Source organism: Nothoprocta perdicaria, unplaced genomic scaffold (genome assembly GCF_003342845.1).
Source record: "Nothoprocta perdicaria isolate Ctin4 unplaced genomic scaffold, notPer1 scaffold_244, whole genome shotgun sequence".
Taxonomy (NCBI): Eukaryota; Metazoa; Chordata; class Aves; order Tinamiformes; family Tinamidae; genus Nothoprocta; species Nothoprocta perdicaria.
In genome coordinates this window covers 683,053-701,369 of record NW_020455471.1, presented here as the reverse complement: position 1 = coordinate 701,369, position 18,317 = coordinate 683,053, and the positions used below count along the sequence as shown (strand labels likewise).

Below are 18,317 nucleotides of genomic sequence, written 5' to 3'. Positions count from 1 at the left end.
TCTTTATGCTGGGCTTCTGCTGTGTCTTACTTCCCTTTCTGGTCTCTTTCAGGGTTTTGTATGGGTTTTTCTTTGCAGATCTTGTTTGGTTCTTGAACAGACTTGTATATATTTTCAGTGCAAATTCTGTAAATGGAAAAAAAAAATTTAAAACAACGCCCGGCGCGAATAATCTGCTGTATTTATGGGAAATAAAAGAGTTCTTTCCTGATCTTTTTCCCTCTGCATTTTGACCCAGGGACTGAATTTTCCATTCATCCTCCAAGCCTTCAGAGAAGTTGTTTCTACCCCAAGAGGGGTCAGGTGCCAGGCACAAGGGTGTCTTAAGCTTAAATCCTCCTACTGCTCTCCTCTGTTTCATCCCTGGAGGGATGTGACATCCCCTCGTGGGAGGGGACGGGGGGAATTGTGGAAGTCCCCCCGTTGCTCTCAATTCCTGTTTGAGAGCAAGTCACTTCCATGCTGGGAGCTGCCTGCTCCTGCCTGCTTGTTCTCGAAGCCAGGAGGAGGCAGGCAGGCCAGGAAGGACCCCATGGGTTCCAGCACAGCCTGCGTGGCCACTGCRGGGCAGGCAGCAGTGCCAGGACCGGGTCGAGAACTGCCTGGGCACCAGAGCTGCCTCCTGGAGTGGCTCCCTGGAGCAGCTTTCCTGCAAAGGGCTGTGGGGTGGAAGGAGAGGGGAGTCTGCTCTGGGCAGCATCATTCCCCCTGCTGCAGGCTCAGGCCTGGGGGCCAGGTCTGGCCGCAGCCCCTGTGAATTGCCWAGACTGTGTGTGAGGAAAGAGACCCCAGCTTGGCGGCTGCATCCTGCAGTGCTGTCCAGGGAGTTGTTWGAGCTGTATGGAAGGTTGGGTGACCCACTGCAACAGGTCTTCAAAGCAGTGGTCTGCTTTCAGTGAGTGCGATGACCTTCAGGAACCCCACAGGGGCTTTTCCATGGAGTATGAGGTGGGTCACTCCACGTTGCCCCAGTTTTAGAGCAAGGTGATGATGGGGCAGTCCCACCTTGAAAAGGGACAGGCCAGCACTGGCTCTGCYGCGTGCTCCCTGAGACTTCACCCTCCAAGACATGGAGGGCAGCCCCTGGAGCAGGTGCAGGTGGAGCGGCCCTTCCGCTTCTGTCTTCTCCTGTTTGGCTCCTGTTTACGGGCTGACCACTTCCCGCCTGGGCTCCGATGCTGCCTCCTTTGCCGGCTGCATGAGGTGCCTGACCCTCTCCTCCCTCTGCTCTCAGTGCAGAGCAAGGGAAGTCCTGGCTGCAGGGAGCCAGCGATAAGGGGAGGCTCCTGTCCCGGAGCTGGAGTGAAGGGGTGGGTTAAGCATCCCACCACCCCCAGCTTTAGAAGGAAGCTGAGCCYGGATGCCGTGGGAGGCTTCAGCTCCGCAGCGAGCAGGCCCGGGACCGTGGGGCCGGCGGTGCCCGCGCACGGGAGGCGCCGCTCTGCGCGGCGCCGCCGCTGAGGGCTGCGGCAGGAGGCGGGAGCGGGGAGGAAGGGGCCTCCGCAGGGCGCACAGCGACGGCCTCTTCCACAAGCATGCGCGGGGCCCGGCGGGCCTTAGCAGCAGCAGCACGGGGGGAATGTGGGGAACACAGAAGCAGCCACGGGGATGGCTTAGCACGCTGAGCAAGGGGCCCAGGCGTGCTGCACGGGGGCCCGCGGAGYGCTGTGGCCTGTGCTTAGTGCGACAGGGGATCTGTCCTGCAGGGAAGAGGGCAGAGATGAACCCGTGAGGGTGAGCAGGTGCCCCAGGGGCACTAGCAGAGTTAGGGTGACAAGGCAGGGCAGGAGCTAGCAGGCATATTAGAGACTCCATGAATGCTGCTCAGGCAGTCAGCTCGGCCACGGGCTGCGCTGCATCGCTGCTGATGCTGGGGAAGGCAAGGGAAAGGAAAAACCCACCCCGGATGAGAAAGAGACTGAGAAACAGAGCGTGGGCCCTTCGCTTGGGCTCTGCAGCAGCTTGTGCTTGTCCTGCCTTGTTACGTGTTTGCTGTAATAATATTTCCCCTTTAAGGCTGGGCTTAAGTTATTTATACTTGTGGGGTGGTGACAGGAACACAGAGCGGAGCAGGAGCCCTCAACTGCTCTTACCTGATCTGCAGTGAGGGTGCAGAGGAGAAGCTCGAGGAGGAAGGAAACCCAGAAAAAAAAAAAAAGAAAAAACGAGAGGGAGCATAAGAGGGAGTTTGCCAGAGGGGAAGAGAAACCCGGCAGAACATCCCCGAGGAGAAACGAGGGAGGAGAGAAGGCGGGAAACAGAAAGAAGGGAACAAGGAAGGAGTAAGGGGGAGAGGTGCCTRGGGAAAAAGCAAGGGGCAGAGCAGCCCCTGGGAGTCAAGGGGCCGTGGACATCCAATGCCAAGCGACATCTGGGAGCGCTGAGCGGGTAGAGCCAAGCGGAGCAGCTCCTGTGGGTTCCTCCCGTCTCTCAAGATGATGAAGAGGCAGTTTCATCGGATGCGGCAGCAACTGTCCCATCCCAGCCTCACGGGCCGGTAAGGACTTCTCTGTGACCGGGCCCAACGGGCTGGGGGGARGCAGGGGGCAGCTCCCGGGGCGYTCGYGCCYAGGCTGGACTGGTCTCCCGGGTGAGCCAGGGAAGGGGATAATGACCCTGGTCTTAGGCAGTCTCTAGCGCAGACCGAGAGGTGTCTGTGAGCAGCAGGGCTACCCGGCGAGGATGCGCTCGCTAAGGCGGGCCGAGGCCGCGCGGCTGCCTCTCCTGGGTCCCACGGGCGTTGCAGCCATGTAGGAAGGGGCCCCTCCAAGCTCCGCTCTGGCTGGGGTGCCCAGCTCTCCCTCCTGCAGCTCTGACAGCAGGGGGGCTGGCGGCAGGCAGCGGAGGGGCCCTTGGGTGGGAAGGGGTCCCCCATCGGAGGGACTCCCTCTCCTCCACGCACTCTCGCTGTGTGGTRACAGGGGGGCATTAGGAGCTGGGACCTCCCCTGGGAGCCCGATGTCCAGCACAGTGTCAGCAGCCTCTGACCCAACAGGTGCCCTTTGCAGAGAGGAGCTGTCACCCCAGGGCCTTGTGTCCTGTGGTCTGTGGAGAAGACACAGGGGACTTAGAGTTTCATGTGAAATCCTGCAGCCTGGTCCCACCTCCTCTGCTTCCTTATTTCTCTCTCCAACTTTCCCAAGGTCTACCCTTGCAAAACCCAGAGCTGAAGTGACAACACAGGGTTGGGCCTTCCCTTCCCAGCCCCCTCACTCCCTCCTTCCTAGAGCCACCTCCACCTGTACCMACGCAGGTTCCCCACTGCTGAGAGGCCCAAGGGGACTTAGCSTTGTCCCTCAGGCTGCCAGGGTCCTGCAGTCAGGCCGGCAGCTGTGCCACCRAGAAGCAATTCCCAGAGCACGGCCACCTCTTGCCCTCATTGTGTTTCCCAGAGCGGAACAGGTCTCCCTTTCCCCTCTCCCCTCCCGCCAGGCCGGTTTTGTCTCCGCTCTCGCGGGCCGCCGAGGCGCTCGGCCGCACTGCGTGTGCTTCCCTGTGGTTAGGGCTGCCGGGCAGAAAGCCTCCGCTGGCCCGTGTGGTCCATGGGCAGGAGCTCGGCCCGCTGCAAGGCGCCTGCTCTGCGGGCTGCAGCCTCATGTGACTTTGCCTGCCTCCAGGCAGCCTCCCCCGTTTCCTGCGGCTCTGCAGACCAGGCCCCTTTCTGCTCGCGCGCACTGAGAAGGGAGAAACATGAACTGGCCAGGCAGGGGGGCAGCCCTTGTGTGGGACAGGGAAGAGGTAGTGGGAATGCAAATGCAGGTCCCAGGGACTTGTAGTGAGCGTGGCCTGAAAAGCCAGGTTTCTCTTTCACAAAGAGTCACGAAAGTTTGGTGTGTTTTTCATCAAGATTTTCTGCAAACCAGAAGCTTCCTGGATGCCTTTGCATGATCTGCACCTCATACTTCTTGCAAAACCAAACAGTAAGGCGGTTACATTTAGTCATTGCTGGGGGCTGGTGCTCATCTGAGCTTCCTGCTGACCACAGAGTTACCTGGTGTCGCTTGCTCCTGCCCTGGTGCCCCAGTAGCTTCCAGCCACTCTGGCCCTGGAAACCCCCTGGTAAAGATGCGTGTAAGGCCCTGGCAGAGGCTCCTTTGAATTCTCCCTCCAGGAAGAGGTGTTTGCAGCTAGAAAGCTTCAGCAGCAAAATTCCCATCACAGCAGTACCCYATCAAGGACTTTCTCTCCAAAAATCAGGCCATATCAAGACATGGTGAGCTGGGTGCTCTGATTTAGGATTCCTATCTGAAATTATACCCTCGCCTTGGGGAGCTGCGAGCTGCAGGTGCTGTTGCTGCCCTGTCTGGGCATCCCGCTCCAGTTACGTTCATCTTTCTAGGGGATGGGAATTCTGCTGGCCAGTAAGGTTGGCTGCTTTTCCCTGATCCTGATGTTCTCCTCTCACGGGCTCACTGTGCCTGTAGCCTTGCGCTTGGTGGTCCAGGTCATAACCGGTGTCTTCTGCTCCCTGGAGCCATGAACAAAAAAAGGTGAAGYGAATAAGGACCTGCCTTCCCAAGCAAGCCAGGTTGAGGGTATCCCATCTGCTAATGGCTCCTTCTTCCTCGACAGATCCCAAGAAGCAACGGAGCTCCTGACAGAAGACTTGCTGCAGGTGAGGCGTGGGCTTGGCTGCCRGGCATGTGCCTGCTTGTGCTTACGTGGGAGGACGTGTCCTGTTCCCACCCGCGATCTGCCCAGCCGGCATGTCCAAGTCGCAGTGCCAGGATCTCCCTGCGCGCCGGAGGGCAAGGCCAGGACCGTAGCGAGAGGTTCAGACAGGCACTCTGTCCCGGCTTTGCCTTGCTCTTCGCTGTGCTGAGCTGCTCCTGTCACAGCAGCTTTCGTTTGCAGTCGAGCCGGGCTCGAGAGATGTTACAACATGTCCCCAGCCACAGGAATGCAGAGTTTGCTGCAGCACCCTCACACCAAGTCACATCACGACCACGTGAAGGAAACAACAGGCTGGTGCCACAGAAGGGGGCTTCCCCAGCTGCCTATGCAGTCAGGCCCTGCAGCCTGACTCCAGCCTGCGACAGCGGCGGCCTCAGCCGGGAGCCGCGGCCTCGGCCGGGAGCCACGCTCGCGTTTACCGCAGGTGCAGGATGTGCCGGGCCCTGGTGGGATGCTGTGCTGCTTCAGCCCCTGGGCCCGGAGGCAGTGCGGTCTGAGCTGAGCTTGGCTTGGGGAGAGAGTCCCCACGCCCTGGCGCGGCGCTGCGGGGTTTGCTCCCGCGCCGGCCGCTCGGCTGATGCTGCCGGAGGCGGTCGCGCTGTCCTGGGGCTCGGCACGGCAGGGAGGCCAAAGAGGCCTGCAGGGTTTTGTCCCCTTGAGTGACACCGAAGGTGGAGGGGACCTTCGCTCATGCGGGGAGAAGGTGCTGCTCCGGGTGAGAGCTACCCGTGGGCAGCTGTCCCTGGGCAAGGCTACCCAAGGCCTCGGCAACAGGGCTGCTGCATCCCACCCTTCCACCTGCAGATCGAGCAGAGGATCGAGCCAGCCAAGCGGGCGGCTCACAGCGTGTCCAAGAGGCTCCAGGCCTGTCTGCAGGGGCAGTGCGGCTCGGAGATGGACAAGCGAGTGGTGAGTGCAGCCCTGGCCACCACACTGCTCCCCACGTTCACCCCGCTCATCAGCAAAGGGGCCGCTGTGCACCCACCTCCAGCCTTGGTTCCGCAGGGTGGTTGGTGCAGTGGAGCCCAAAGGGGCACCTGGCTTGGGTCCTGCCTCCAGCAGTGACCACCAGCAAACAGCCATTGCAGAGCAAGTGTCCCCTGGGCACTTGTGCAGTCACCAGTGGTTTGAGGTCAGGATGCTCGCTGGGTCAGACTGTGGTGTTGTTTTTAATAACCCTACAGAAACCCTATTTTGTCCGTGTCACTTTTTGATCCCCATGAAGCCTTTTCATCCCCAATGTCCTGCTGTGAGAAGCCCCACAGTGCAGTTGGACACAGTGCACACAACTGCTTCCTCTTCTCTGAGCTGAACTTGCCACCCTATTTCCATCTAACTGATGCAATTTCCAGCTCCTGTCTGGAAAGCAACTGCCAACAGTCAATCCTTMTTCATTCTCCCTAGGTACCCCGTGATTTTCTGGGCCCATCTCCTCGCTGGCCTAATGAACCCTAGTGTGGTTACTCAGTCTTGTTTAGGAAACTGTTCTGCACATTTAAAACTGTGGCGGAACTGGGCTTGGAGGAGGTCTCCATCAGTGCCACAGCCTTCCACAGCAGGCTGTGTTAGAGAAGGCAGGAGGATTTCTAACCAGTTATGGAGTCTTGGTGCCTTGTTAGACTAATTGGATCCTGGCTTTGTCTGRAGGCACACATGGGAAGGATGAACATGGTCCTTCCTCAGCTCACAAGGCCGGTGGGTTGGGTGGGCAGGGGGAAGATGTGGGGCTGCTGCTCAGGGCTTGGCAGCTGGCCAGCCCTTGTCCCCAGGGTGGTGGAGTAGCCTTGGGGACAGGRAGCTGCCAAACATCAGCTCATCATCTCCTTTCCAAAACTGTTGTCTCTGTTRCAGAAGAAGCTGCCCTTGATGGCTCTGTCCACAGCAATGGCTGAGAGTTTCAAGGAGCTAGACACAGAGTCCAGCCTTGGGTAAGAGCTGGTGCGGGAAGGGGCTGGRGTGACCTTGAAAGGTGCCAAATCCTGGCAGATGCCCCTGTATCCAAGCTGAGCTATCAAACTCCCTCCTCAGAGCACAGCAGGGCCCCTCACCAAACACCAGAGCAGAAGAGGTGACAACCACTGCCTTTGGTCTTCAAGTGCAGAAGGGGCCAGGGACTGTCCCTGCTTTTTGCCCCCAAGAAGGGGTCTTTGGCCTGCAGTCATTTCCTCTCCCCGTGCAGGAGAGCCCTGGAGATGGGCTGCTGCATACAGAGCACGCTGGCCAAGATCCTGGCTGAGTTYGAGATCGCCCTGGAGCACGACGTCCTGCAGCCGCTGAACAAGCTCAGCGAGGTAGCCCTGGCCATGCGGATTCCCCCGCTCTCCTTCTCCTGCCTTCCCCTGCCCGCACTCCTCCGCCATTCCCCGAGCTTTCCCACATGCCCGGGSCAGGGCAGGCCCTGTGACTCCCTCTGTGGCCCCTCTCTCCCAGGAGGAGCTTCCCATCATCCTGAAGCGCAAGAAGACRCTGCAGAAGTTGATCTCGGACTGGAACACCATCAAAAGCAGGTACAGGGCCTGGGTGGCCAAGGGGCACGCCATGGCAGAGCACGGCGCGCGCCGGCCGCAGCCCATCCTGCCGGCCCGAGGGCTGCAGGAAGATGCGTGCACGCATCCGCACAGGGAAGCCGGGAGCGAGTTTCTCAGGGCCTCTAGAGACATTGGTTAGCTCGCCCCTTGCTGCATGTAATGTAAGATCCCAGCCGGCCCTTCTCCATGGTGCCTCCGGACCTGGCCGGCACTGCCAGCCTCACCGCGCACCAGAGAACAGCAGYGGAGKCAGCAAACTGGCCCCTCGCCACCTGGGCAGCTGCAGTCMCCGGGGCTGATTGCTCATGGGTGTCCCAGGCTGCAGCGTGGTCCTTTTCTCCTTTCCCATCTGAGAGGCTGAACCAAGCTGCCAAGAGTTCCAGTAACAGCACAAGCGCCGGCGCTGGTCCTGGGGCATCTGCTGCTGCCAACAAACTGGAGAACTTGAAGGAAGAGGAGGAGGAGGTGAAGAGGAAGGTGGAGCAGTGCAAGGTGAGAAAAGCCAGCATGGTGGGGCAGCTCTAGGGCTGGAGTCCTGTTCAGCTCTAGCAGCCCCATCCAAGSCAAGCCCCACACCAAGATGGGCAGCAACAGAACAAAACAGCCAGTCCAGCTGCAAAAGGGTCCCTTGAGGAGCAGAAGCTGGGAGATGCCCCAAGCCCAGGAGCTTGCTGCTGAGAGGGGGCTCCRGGAGTTGGAGCAGGGAGCTTATGGGATTCCCCAGACTGCGACTCAGCTGAGCTGGGGTCTGTGCTGGGTCACAGGGGCCTGAGTCACATCAGCTCTCAGCACCTCTTCTCCATTTCTCCAAAAAGACCTGTGCTTTTTTATGGCCAAAAGGCCATAGCAGCCTCTTGTGCAGTGCCTGATCATGGGGCCCATCACTGCTGTTAACCAAATGTAAGGAATAGCGGCAAAGAGGAACCCAACAGGATCCCAGCCTGCCACCCTCTCACTCTGCCCCATAGCCAGAGAGTTGCCTCCCAAGAACACCAGGAGCCCCTTTCTAGGAGATAGTGCTGTCTGGGTAGTCCATGGCACAAACAAGAGGCACAGTTTGAGGGGGCTTAATGATATCAGACCCTCTTCCTCAAGAAGCCAAGGATAAAGTGGAAAGTTGCCATTTGCTTTCTCTCCTTCTCCAGGACGAGTACATGGCCGACCTCTACCACTTCTCCACCAAAGAGGACAGCTATGCCAGCTACTTCATCAGAGTAAGTTCTGCCCTCCTGTTTTCACACCCCTCTTTAGCAYGTGAGCGTCTCCTAGGGTTTATGCAGGGCCTAAATCAGAGGCAGCCTTGCCCCTGTCCACACTGAGTCCTCCAGCCCGGGCTGGGGAGAGTCCTTGCCCACCCACAGCAGCCCCGGGTAGGGCTTTGGCCCCACRCGCTGCAGCTTGGCCCCGCTAGCCCTGCTCTCCGCTTCACTCTCTACCCCTCAGTGCTGACACAGTCCACAGGCCYCGGAGGGAAGGGCCCACAGCTCCCATTTTTATTCCTCCAGGATCTCTGTTTCTCTTACCCTTCTCCATGTGGGTGCAGTATGTGGGGAGAGGGTCTCTCTGAGAGGGCCCAGTGCTGAGCTAAGGGCTGCGTCCTCTGTCCGGCAGCTGATGGAAATCCAAGCCCAGTACCACCGGCAGTCCCTGGGATCCCTGGACTCGGTGCTGGCAGAGCTGAAGGAATCTCACAGCCAGACAGGTACCACCTCGCCCTCCGTGAAGCCCTGCTGTGGGCGACATCCCCTTCTGCAGAGCACGGGAGYGTGGGAGCAGGCTGGGAAAGGCAGATGTTCCCTCTCTGCCTGTTGCTGCCTCCTACCCTGGATGGGAAGAGAGATTCCTGTCGGGGTTCCTGTCCCCCGTACCCCTGCCCTTGCCTAGCAAGACCCAACTCGGAACAAGACATGGCTGCTCCAACACCCATTGGATCCCATTGGGACAAAGCTCTGCCCAGCCCTGCTTACCTGTCCCGCTCTCTTCCAGAGCCCTCCTTCACCGCAGAGGCACCAGTCGCCGGGTACTACGGCGTGTCCCTGGGGACGCACCTCGAGAGCCTGGGCCGGGAGATTGCGCTGCCCATCGAGGCCTGTGTCATGATGCTGCTGGCCTCGGGCATGAGGGAGGAGGTCGGCATCCCCTGTGACCCACCTGCCTGCCCCACACCCTCCTCCCCTCCCCAGCAAAGCCYGACCAGGGCCAGCCCCGGCACCCATTCACTCGTCACCTCTCCCCAGGGACTCTTCCGGCTGGCGGCGGGCGCCTCGGTGCTGAGGAAGCTGAAGAGCAGCTTGGCCAGTGGCTCCAACGCCCTGGAGGAGTTTTACACGGACCCGCACGCGGTGGCTGGTGAGCGCCGCCGCACGGGCGCCCGCGGGCCGGCCCGCAGCCCTGCCTCACTGCCCCTCTCCTGCAGGAGCACTGAAATCCTACCTGCGGGAGCTGCCCCAGCCCCTGATGACCTTCGAGCTCTACGACGAATGGGTCAAAGTGGCTGGGTAGGTCAGAGCGGAGAGGTGGAGATGCCTGATGGGGTGAAAAAGGCTGCCCACCCGCCTGGCCTTTCCCGGCACGCGAGACAGGGCTGCTCAGCCTCATTTTTTCCGAGGAAGGATAAAAACCCAGCTCCTCTGGAGCATTTTTCCAAGGGGATCGGGTCAGTGCCAATCCATGTAGTCCTGATGAAAGAGGATTACTACTCACAGAAGGGCTGCGCTTCCTCCAGGGCTCATCCACAAGCTACATTCATGYCACAGTAAATCCCTTTGGGCATTTTGGGGTAGTGTTTTGTCCTCTATGGATGCCTGGCCCACAGGACCCAATAAATGTAGCAGCATTTGGGCCTTCTCCCCACAGGACATCCGCTGTCCTAGGGCTGTCACCACACAGGGTGGCCAGCGTCAGCCTTTCTCAGACCTCAKGCCCTGTGCCCATCCCTGCTGCACGGAGCGGACCCAGCTCTCTTCTCCCTCTTGTCTCTCACAGCTTCAAGGACTCCGATGGCCAAGTACAGAGTCTCCGAGACACCTGCAGCCGCCTGCCCCTGGAGAACTACAATAATTTAAGGTGTTTGTCAGGGATGGGGTTATTTTACCCCATGCAGTCACCAGGGGTATGCCTGGCTCATTCCTTGAGCCATACTTACTGTCCTCCCACCCTCTTTTTAMCCCACAGGTACCTCATCAAGTTTTTAGCCAAGCTGGCCGAACACCAGGAGGTCAATAAGATGACCCCCAGCAACATTGCCATCGTGCTGGGCCCCAACCTGCTCTGGGCGCAGCAAAGCTCAGGGTAAGGCTGTGTCCGCTCAGCGGGGTGGGAAGCAGCTCCTCTGCTTTGGAAAAGGGATTTTTTGTTTCTTTTTTTCTTTTTTTTTTCCTGCTAATCCTGAAGGCCACCTGCACCTCTTCCATTCTGATGTCCGGTCCCTCATCCACTACCACAGTGGAGCACCACATCCCCTGCCCAAGCTTTAAGCCTTCCTTTAAGCCTTCCTCCTTTAAGCAGCAGACGTGCCCTCCCTGCAGCCCCATATTCACMCCCGTCATCCTGCATCCAGGCCTCCAAGTGTCTCCCTCTGATGTCCCCRTAGCCTCTCAGCTCTCCTGCACTCTGTGGTCTCCTTCAGAGCCACAGCAGGCCTGGCATCTCCCACACAACCCTCTGCACCCCCTCATCCACACCTGGCCCTTGGGCTCCTGCCTGCCTGCTAACCTCCCACCGAGGTGCACAGAGTAAAAGGCTGAGCCCTTGACCACTCATGACATAAAAGACCTCAAACTGGCTTGGAAGCCAGGATTGCAGGATAGAGAACAGGTCCTAATTCCCCTTGGCTGTCTTCCCTTCAGGCCTCTGCCCAGACAGGAATTAACATAAGATGGGGTGATTCTCTTTAAGTCCTTCYCTGATGCCTCCCCTGCCTCTCTCTCTCAGAGATCCCATGCAGCTGGACTTGGCCTCGGTCTCCTCCATCCAGGTGGTGGGCATTGTGGAAGCCCTCATCCAAAACGCGGACACCCTCTTCCCTGGAGGTAGGGCCACCGTTTCTCCCTGGCCTTCCTTCTTCAGGGAGCAGCAACGGAGGGAGCACTGGGTCCCGCTGCAGTTGCAAAGAGCAGCGCGATAGCCAAAGGGCATCCCGTGCTGTTAGCTCTGTCCCGCTCTCCTGCGGCTGCTGCGGAAGGGGTTTCCAGCAGGGCACAGGAACACTGCCTAGCTGCAGCCCGTGTTTGCAGCAGGGCAGCTGACAAAAGGAGCTAGAAATCTGCCTTGCTTTGCTCAGGGAGACTGTGAATCAAGGGCTCAGTGGGAAGGGAACATGATTTTGCCCCTGAGAGACCTGACCTTTTGAGCTTGGCCCAAAGTTTCCAGCTCAGCTGAGCTTGTGTCTCTTYGAGGTGCCCTCACATTGATCTGCTGAGCACACGTCTCACACATAAGCCACAAGCTTGTGGTTTGTGCCAAGCTGCAGACTCTAACCCTGCTTCAAGCTCTGTATAAAGGCAAAGCAGCTCTCTGCCACCCATCCTCCCTGCTCATGCCCTCAGACACCAGAGGACTCATGGAAGAGGGCTCTGGAAGCAACATCACTCTGCAGAAAAACCATCAGTCCCATTAGGTGGTGCTGCTGCCCCTAGTCTACACATGGGTCTATTGCCCTGGACAAAGTGTCCTATGCAGGCAGAGGAAAGGACAAGTGCATTTGCTATCCCCAAGAGAGGCTGATACCCAAGGTCAGACTCTCTTTCCTACCTCAGGCAGAAGCTGAGGTCCCAGTCAAGAGGAGAGAAGGGGATAGGGTGGATTGGTGCAGGAAGGCAGGTGGGCTCTGGAGATTGCTGCATGGCTGGGTTCTACCCACCCACAGCCGTCTCTGATCCATGTCTGGCGATGAGTCCTGTGCAGCTTCTGACATAGCTTCACTTCTAGTACCGTTTCCTCAGGTCTTCCATCCTTTCTCTCCATCTAGAGATCGATTTCAACGTCTCTGGCATGTTCACGCCACCTGCGAACGCTGTTCTTAGCGAGGCCAGCCCAGAGGAGGAAGCGTCTCCCAAGTCTCCTCCAGCCAGCACCTCTGCTTTCCCAGATGAAGAAGCGTAAGTCCAGCGGGAGCTGGCAGCTCTGGCTGTCCTGGCTCTCCTCCCTCCCCATCCCACCCTGCACCCATATCTTCACATAAAGCCATGGCCTAGGACCAGGTCTCCCACACAGAGACACTGGCTCCCACCATCAGCAGGTTGTGCTGACCTCYCCTGCCAGCAGGATAATCAAAGCCTGACTTGCCCCCTTTTCCCACAGCACAAAGGATCCYAAGGCAAGTTCTCAGACAGCTTCTTCGAAGGTGACCACATCTTCTGAAGGTTCCGGGCTGGTAGCCCCAACGCCCGCCAGTGACACCACCCGCAAAGGTTAGGCTTTGGAGCAGGAGGCCCCAGACCACGCACTAAGATGTTGCCAATGATCAGATGTCCCCAGGGTCTACCAACCCTAATGCTACGTCCTCTGGTTGCCTTCATCCCATCACGCTCCAGAGGAAAGGGTGCAGAGGGCAGCCCCTCTTGCTGAATGGGAGGGAAAGGGCCTGCGGCCAGGCTGTGTAGGCAGGATTCCAGCCTTCATTTCCAACCTTTCCACTGCTAGCCAAGGTAGGACCATGGGATGGACTTGGCCAGCTCTCTAGTGGAAGGAACTCCCTTCTTCTAGAGCCTTCAAAGTTCAGGGTATCTTGTAGAGGGCAGAAGGAAGGAAAAGCCCCCGAAGCTGATGTGTGCTSTGTGCGCCCCGCTCGGTGCTCCAGGATGGGATTTAGGAGCTGGGCGAGGGGTAGCGTGCCCATCATTGTGTCAAGCCTGGTCCGAGCCCTCTCCCAAGGGACACGGGAGGGCAAGCTCAGCCCCCCTTGGCTTCCTTTCCAGGCAAGCGGCCRGCCCCGGCACGGCCCACGGTGCCGCCACCTCCCGTGGCCCAGCCGCGTGGCTCCGCTGCCGCCGCCGAAGACGCAGCCGCCCCCAGAGCCCTGCCCCGGCGCCTGGCGGGCGCCGCCAGCCGCGCGCCCTCCGTGCCCCCGCCGCTGCCCCCGCAGCCGAGCCGCCGCCAGAGCCGCAGCGGCGCCCGGGCCCCCGGCTCGCCCGGCAGCGAGGCCGGCGCCGCGCCGGAGCCGGAGCCCGCCATGGACTGCGCCCCGGGAGCTGCCRCCGAGGGGCAGCCGCCATCTCCGGGAGGAAGGAATCCTCCCGCGGCATCTCAGCCAACGGGGCAGGCCTCGGAGATCGACTGAGCGGGGCCGCGGGAGCACCAGCTCTCCTGTCCTCCTGCCACAGGTCYGAGGAAGAGGGGATCCAGCGCTCCTCCAGGATCCCCTTCCCCTGCCGTGGCCGAGYRTCCGGCACRAGTGCAAGGGGAGCTCTTCTGTGARGGYGTCTGGGAGGTGCTAGAGCCGACATGTCCTCAGCTCCTTCCTYGGCTGCCTTGGTCCATCCTGAGCGGACCCTTTGTGTGCTTCTGCCTCTCTGTCTGCCTCTCAGAAGATCTTTCCTCCCTTCCTCACTGCTTAGCACCACCACGTTCCCGTTACCACGAGCACAGGGGGACTTTCCCTCTTCCCCCTTGACTGGCAGGAACTTTCCATCATGACACACCCCTGCACCTCAGCTCCCGGAGAGCCTTGCTGCCTTTCAGGGACTGCAAATGCCGGCARGAAACCTGCATCCTTGCCCAAACCCACATCCCTGATCCCGACTGCTGCTGTTGAGCCACCCAGCACTGTGGGGGTCAGGGATCACTACCATCTGCTCTTTAGATCAGTGTTAGGGTACGTGGTGGCAGGGGCCCTGTGGGCTTCTCCTGGGCTTGCCCTTCCAGGCCATTTTGAAGCGTCTCTCAGCCCTACGAAGAGCGTTGCTCAAGGCTGTGTCTTATCCACCTTTTTTTCCAAAACCTCCCCGTTTTATTGCCCTCTTGCTCCCCAAACGCTGGAGCATGTGTGTGGGAGAAGGCTCTAAGCTGCATTTGTGATATTTAGGCATGAAGTGGGAAATGCATCACCAGGCAAAGAGMAGCTGCTTCTGGCAGCATTTCAGCCCGGAAAGCCTGGCTCCACAGGCTCGTATAGTTGTTTACAGATGCAAAGCAATAATTTTAAACCCTGACATCTAATTTTGCCTTAAAATGTCTTGTGCTACACGCAGGAATCAGTATGGTTGGTCTTACAGCAAAGGTTTTACCCTGCAAACATACACACAGTCATTGCACCTAAGTTATTTGAAGAGTTGGTGCCAATATTACACCTCAGTGTCACTGTGCACGTCATACTTTGCAGCCTGTAGTGGGAGAGGCCAGCAACGGGGAGGGGGTCGGGAGTGCTCCCTGTAGGGACACCTATAGAGATAAGCACGGCTGCCGTGGCGTGCGGCGCGGGCAGGACACGGACCAGCGGAACCGGGATGGCGGGAGCCGCTTCCCGGCGCCCGCGGGCGCCATRGGGCCCTGCTCGCCACAGGCCGCCACGGGGCGCTCTGCTCCCGCACGTTGCCATGGCGACACCCGCAGGARGAGGTGGCTGGGGTGGCACGTTAGCCAATGCGCAAGCGCAGTCAGGCTTTGCCCCGCCTCCTCGAGTCTTTCCCAGCAGCTAATAGGACAACGCGGCTGCCACTCTCGGACCCCGCCCCCCAGCCGCGAGCGTCTCACCGCTGCTGTCGCGTCGCCAACGCCCTCCCCGCCCCTTCCCCTCGAGCTGACTGGGCGCTGCCGCCGTCACTCCGCCCGCGCCGCGTCCCTCATTGGTTGTCCCGTGCGGCGGGCGGTGCTGCGGGCGGGTCCCGGTGCGGACGGCGGCGCGCGGATTGGCGGCGCGCGGCGGCCGTTGGGACGGTTGGCGGCGGCGGCATGGCGGGCTGCCGGCGGCTGAGCGGCGCGGGCCTGCGTGAGGTGCTGGGCCCCGCGCAGGGGCTGCTCTTCGACTGCGACGGCGTGCTGTGGGCGGGCGAGCGGGCCGTGCCCGGCGCCCCCGAGCTGCTGGAGCGGCTGCGGCGCAGCGGCAAGGCCACGCTCTTCGTGAGCAACAACAGCCGCCGCTCCGTGGCCGAGCTGGAGCGGCGCTTCAGCCGCCTCGGCTTCCGCGGCGTCCGCGCCGAGCAGGTCTTCAGCTCGGCGCTCTGCTCCGCGCTCTTCCTGCGGCAGCGCCTGGGCGGCGGCGCCGAGCCCGGCCGCGTCTTCGTGCTGGGCGGCGAGGGGCTGCGCGGCGAGGTGCGCGACGCCGGGCTGCGCCTGGCGGGCGAGGGCGAGCAGGGCTGCGGCGACGCCGGGCCCGTGCGCGCCGTCCTCGTGGGCTACGACGACCAGTTCACCTTCGCCAAGCTGGCGCAGGCCTGCGGCTACCTGCGCGACCCGCAGTGCCTCCTGGTGGCCACCGACCCCGACCCCTGGCACCCGCTCAGCGACGGCCAGCGCACCCCCGGTGAGCCCCCTCGCCGCCCCTGCCCCCCGGGGGCCTCGTGCCAGGCGGCCCTGGTGCCCCCGGGGGTCTCCCACAGCCCGTCCCAGGGGTGGTGGGTGCGCGGGGCTGCGGCCTCGCCAGGTTTGACCACTGGCCTCCCTTAGGCTTTGTGCCTTTTCCCGGGCCTGTCGCTGCCTCCTCGGTGGTACCACACTAGGAGCTGGCTCAGGTGTCTAGTGGAAGGGTTGTCCCTTGTGGGATCTGCCATGCAAAGCTTGGGTGAAACAGTTTACTAAGCACCAGGACTAAGCACCATCTCTCTCGCGTGTCAYTCAGAGGCTCAGATGCTCAGAGCGATGCTCTGCTGCTTGCGGCTCCACAGCCTATGTAGTCATCTCACGTAGCGCAAGATGCTGGGCTGCCTGTAGCCAGCGTGTGGTTCCCTCGCAGCCATTTCTTTTTCTGCTCCTCCCAGGGACGGGCAGTCTCACAGCAGCAGTGGAAACTGCCTCTGGCCGCAAGGCGCTGGTGGTGGGGAAGCCGAACACCTACATGTTTGATTGCATCGTGGAGCGCTTCGGTGTAGACCCCTCCCGCACCCTCATGGTTGGAGACCGCCTGGAGACAGATATCCTCTTCGGCAAGAACTGCGGCCTCTCCACCATCCTTACCCTGACGGGAGTCTCCCGCTTGGAAGAGGCACAGGCCTATATGGCCAGTGACAGCGCTGCTGCCAAGGATCTCGTGCCCAATTACTATGTGGACAGCATTGCAGACTTGATACCAGGCCTGGATGAGTAGTGTTTGGTATATGTGAGGGGAAACTGATTGGATTCCTTATCCCAGATCTCCATCTGTTCCCCACTCTCTCTTTCAGCCCTATTTCCTCAATTTTTTTTTTTTTCTCACATTCCAGTACCCTTCTTTAGGGGCAAAGACAGTGGGGGAAGCAGGAGAACAGTGTTCAGATTGTCTCCTTTCCATGACAGAATCCTTCTCTGCCTCCTTGCCAGCTGCCAGCATCTCTGAAAGAGAGCTGGAGCGGCCTTGAGCATGATGGGAGCCAAATCAGAGTGTGGCTGTGGCATCTGTCCCTGCTAGGGACCGTCTGTCTTGTTTATTTTTCTCCTAGAGAATCAGTGGTGGCCTTTTACTGCTGTCCCTTCTGTCATGTAACTCTTCCGAGCTGCAGCCCCTGCACTCCTTGTAGTAACCTCCTCCTTGCCAGGGTATCAGCTGTCTTGTCACCCTCTCTGTCTCGGGCAGTGCCAGAAGGAGCGTGTCAGGGCTCTGAAGCCATGAATGAGCCTCCCACAAGCACGAGTGAAAGGGAGCCCCACCTCTTCTATCCCCTGTTCCTCAGAGATGTTTCCCTCCAACCCCCTGCTGTGGTTTCTTTAATAATTATGCTGGTGTCTGAAGGACTGTAGAACGAGGAGACAGACTGTCCGTTTCTGTGCCAAACAATTCAGGCAGGCTGTGACTGTGCACAGTGGTTCTGTGATTGTAATTTTCTTTTTTTTTAACCCTGTTGCCCTCCCAAGGGGCTTGTGAAGGGGAGAGGGCCCCTAGATCAAGAACAGAGAGCAGTGATGGACCACATGGCTCTCCCTTTCCCCCTGCTCAGTGGATTTTGCCATAGCATGGTGAGAAAAGGGCTGCTGGGGGTCTGTGCTCCAGCCACTGGTGTGCAGGTGGGGTGTTGTTGGTATTATCACTGCTGTCAGTGTGTCACAGCCCTCACAATCATTCCGTATTGCTTTGTCTTTCTACTTTTTTTTTTGGATTTTAATTTATCTTATTTATTGAACTTAACTTATATTATTTAAATATATATAACTTATATTATTCAAATATTCAAATATTGTATTATTTGTATAAATTATGCTGACTGGTTGTGCCAAGGGGACAGGGGGCAGTGCCTTTGGGCCTCACTTTGCTGTCCATGTCYCATATTGATGTTCTTACACTCACTCGCCATGTCTCTGTACATAATAAAATGTGAGCATAGGCTGGAAGTGGCCTCTTTATTTATTTTTTTCTGCCTGTGGTCTATGTTGTGCTGGAACCATCAAGGTGAGAGTGACCTGGGCATCTYTGATCCCCTACAGACTCCATCTGACTGAGCAGGACGTGGAAGGACTTTTACTCTGAAGGCTGCGCTCGGTAGGCAGAAGAGGGATGGACAGCATCTTGTGGACCATGTTTTACCTTCTTAGGCCGTTGTTTCCTGCTGTGTCTTACTGAGGGCTGGTCTCAAAATACACAGCTTCAAACTAGGCTGGAAGTGGCCTGCGTGGCTATGGCCTAGGGCAAACAGCTGAGTGGTGTCTGCACGGGGGAATTGGAGAAGTGAGCGATGCAAACTTGGCCCAGTTCTTTTTGCTTTCTAGCAAGGCTGACTCCTCACCAGGACACCGTGGTTTCTGTCACTAAGCACGTGAGATCCCTGCTGCTCACGCAGCCTCTTCCATCGCTACAGCCACACGCGGTGGTGCCCAGCTCTTCTGTATGTGGGACCGTGCAGGGATGGGGTGTCTCCATTGCCCTCATCTGGCTGGGAGAGGGCAGAGAGCTGCTCCAGAGAGGCTGCTGTGGCCCTTCTCAGCAATACTGAGCCATGAGTGAAGGGGAATTGGGTCTYGCCACATCCTTGGAGGTGACCTTTGCTGGAC

General features: G+C 59.3%; 2 protein-coding genes across 2 annotated transcripts; both read left to right on the top strand.

Moving 5' to 3' along the window:
• The first annotated feature begins 2,435 nt into the window (after window positions 1-2,435).
• Window positions 2,436-13,482, top strand: SH3BP1 (SH3 domain binding protein 1). Its single transcript, XM_026039882.1, has 18 exons — window positions 2,436-2,497; window positions 4,573-4,615; window positions 5,479-5,583; window positions 6,526-6,602; window positions 6,854-6,965; window positions 7,105-7,181; window positions 7,559-7,694; window positions 8,348-8,416; window positions 8,814-8,904; window positions 9,189-9,331; window positions 9,440-9,551; window positions 9,619-9,700; window positions 10,188-10,268; window positions 10,377-10,493; window positions 11,136-11,233; window positions 12,172-12,301; window positions 12,504-12,613; window positions 13,121-13,482. The coding sequence occupies exons 1-18, from the start codon at window positions 2,436-2,438 to the stop codon at window positions 13,480-13,482; spliced, it is 2,007 nt and encodes a 668-aa protein (XP_025895667.1).
• A 1,610-nt stretch (window positions 13,483-15,092) lies between these two features.
• Window positions 15,093-17,325, top strand: PDXP (pyridoxal phosphatase). The gene is made up of 2 exons (XM_026039918.1): window positions 15,093-15,663; window positions 16,118-17,325. Exons 1-2 carry the CDS (start codon window positions 15,093-15,095, stop codon window positions 16,441-16,443), a joined length of 897 nt encoding a protein of 298 aa, XP_025895703.1. The 3' UTR covers window positions 16,444-17,325.
• The last annotated feature ends 992 nt before the right edge of the window (window positions 17,326-18,317 follow it).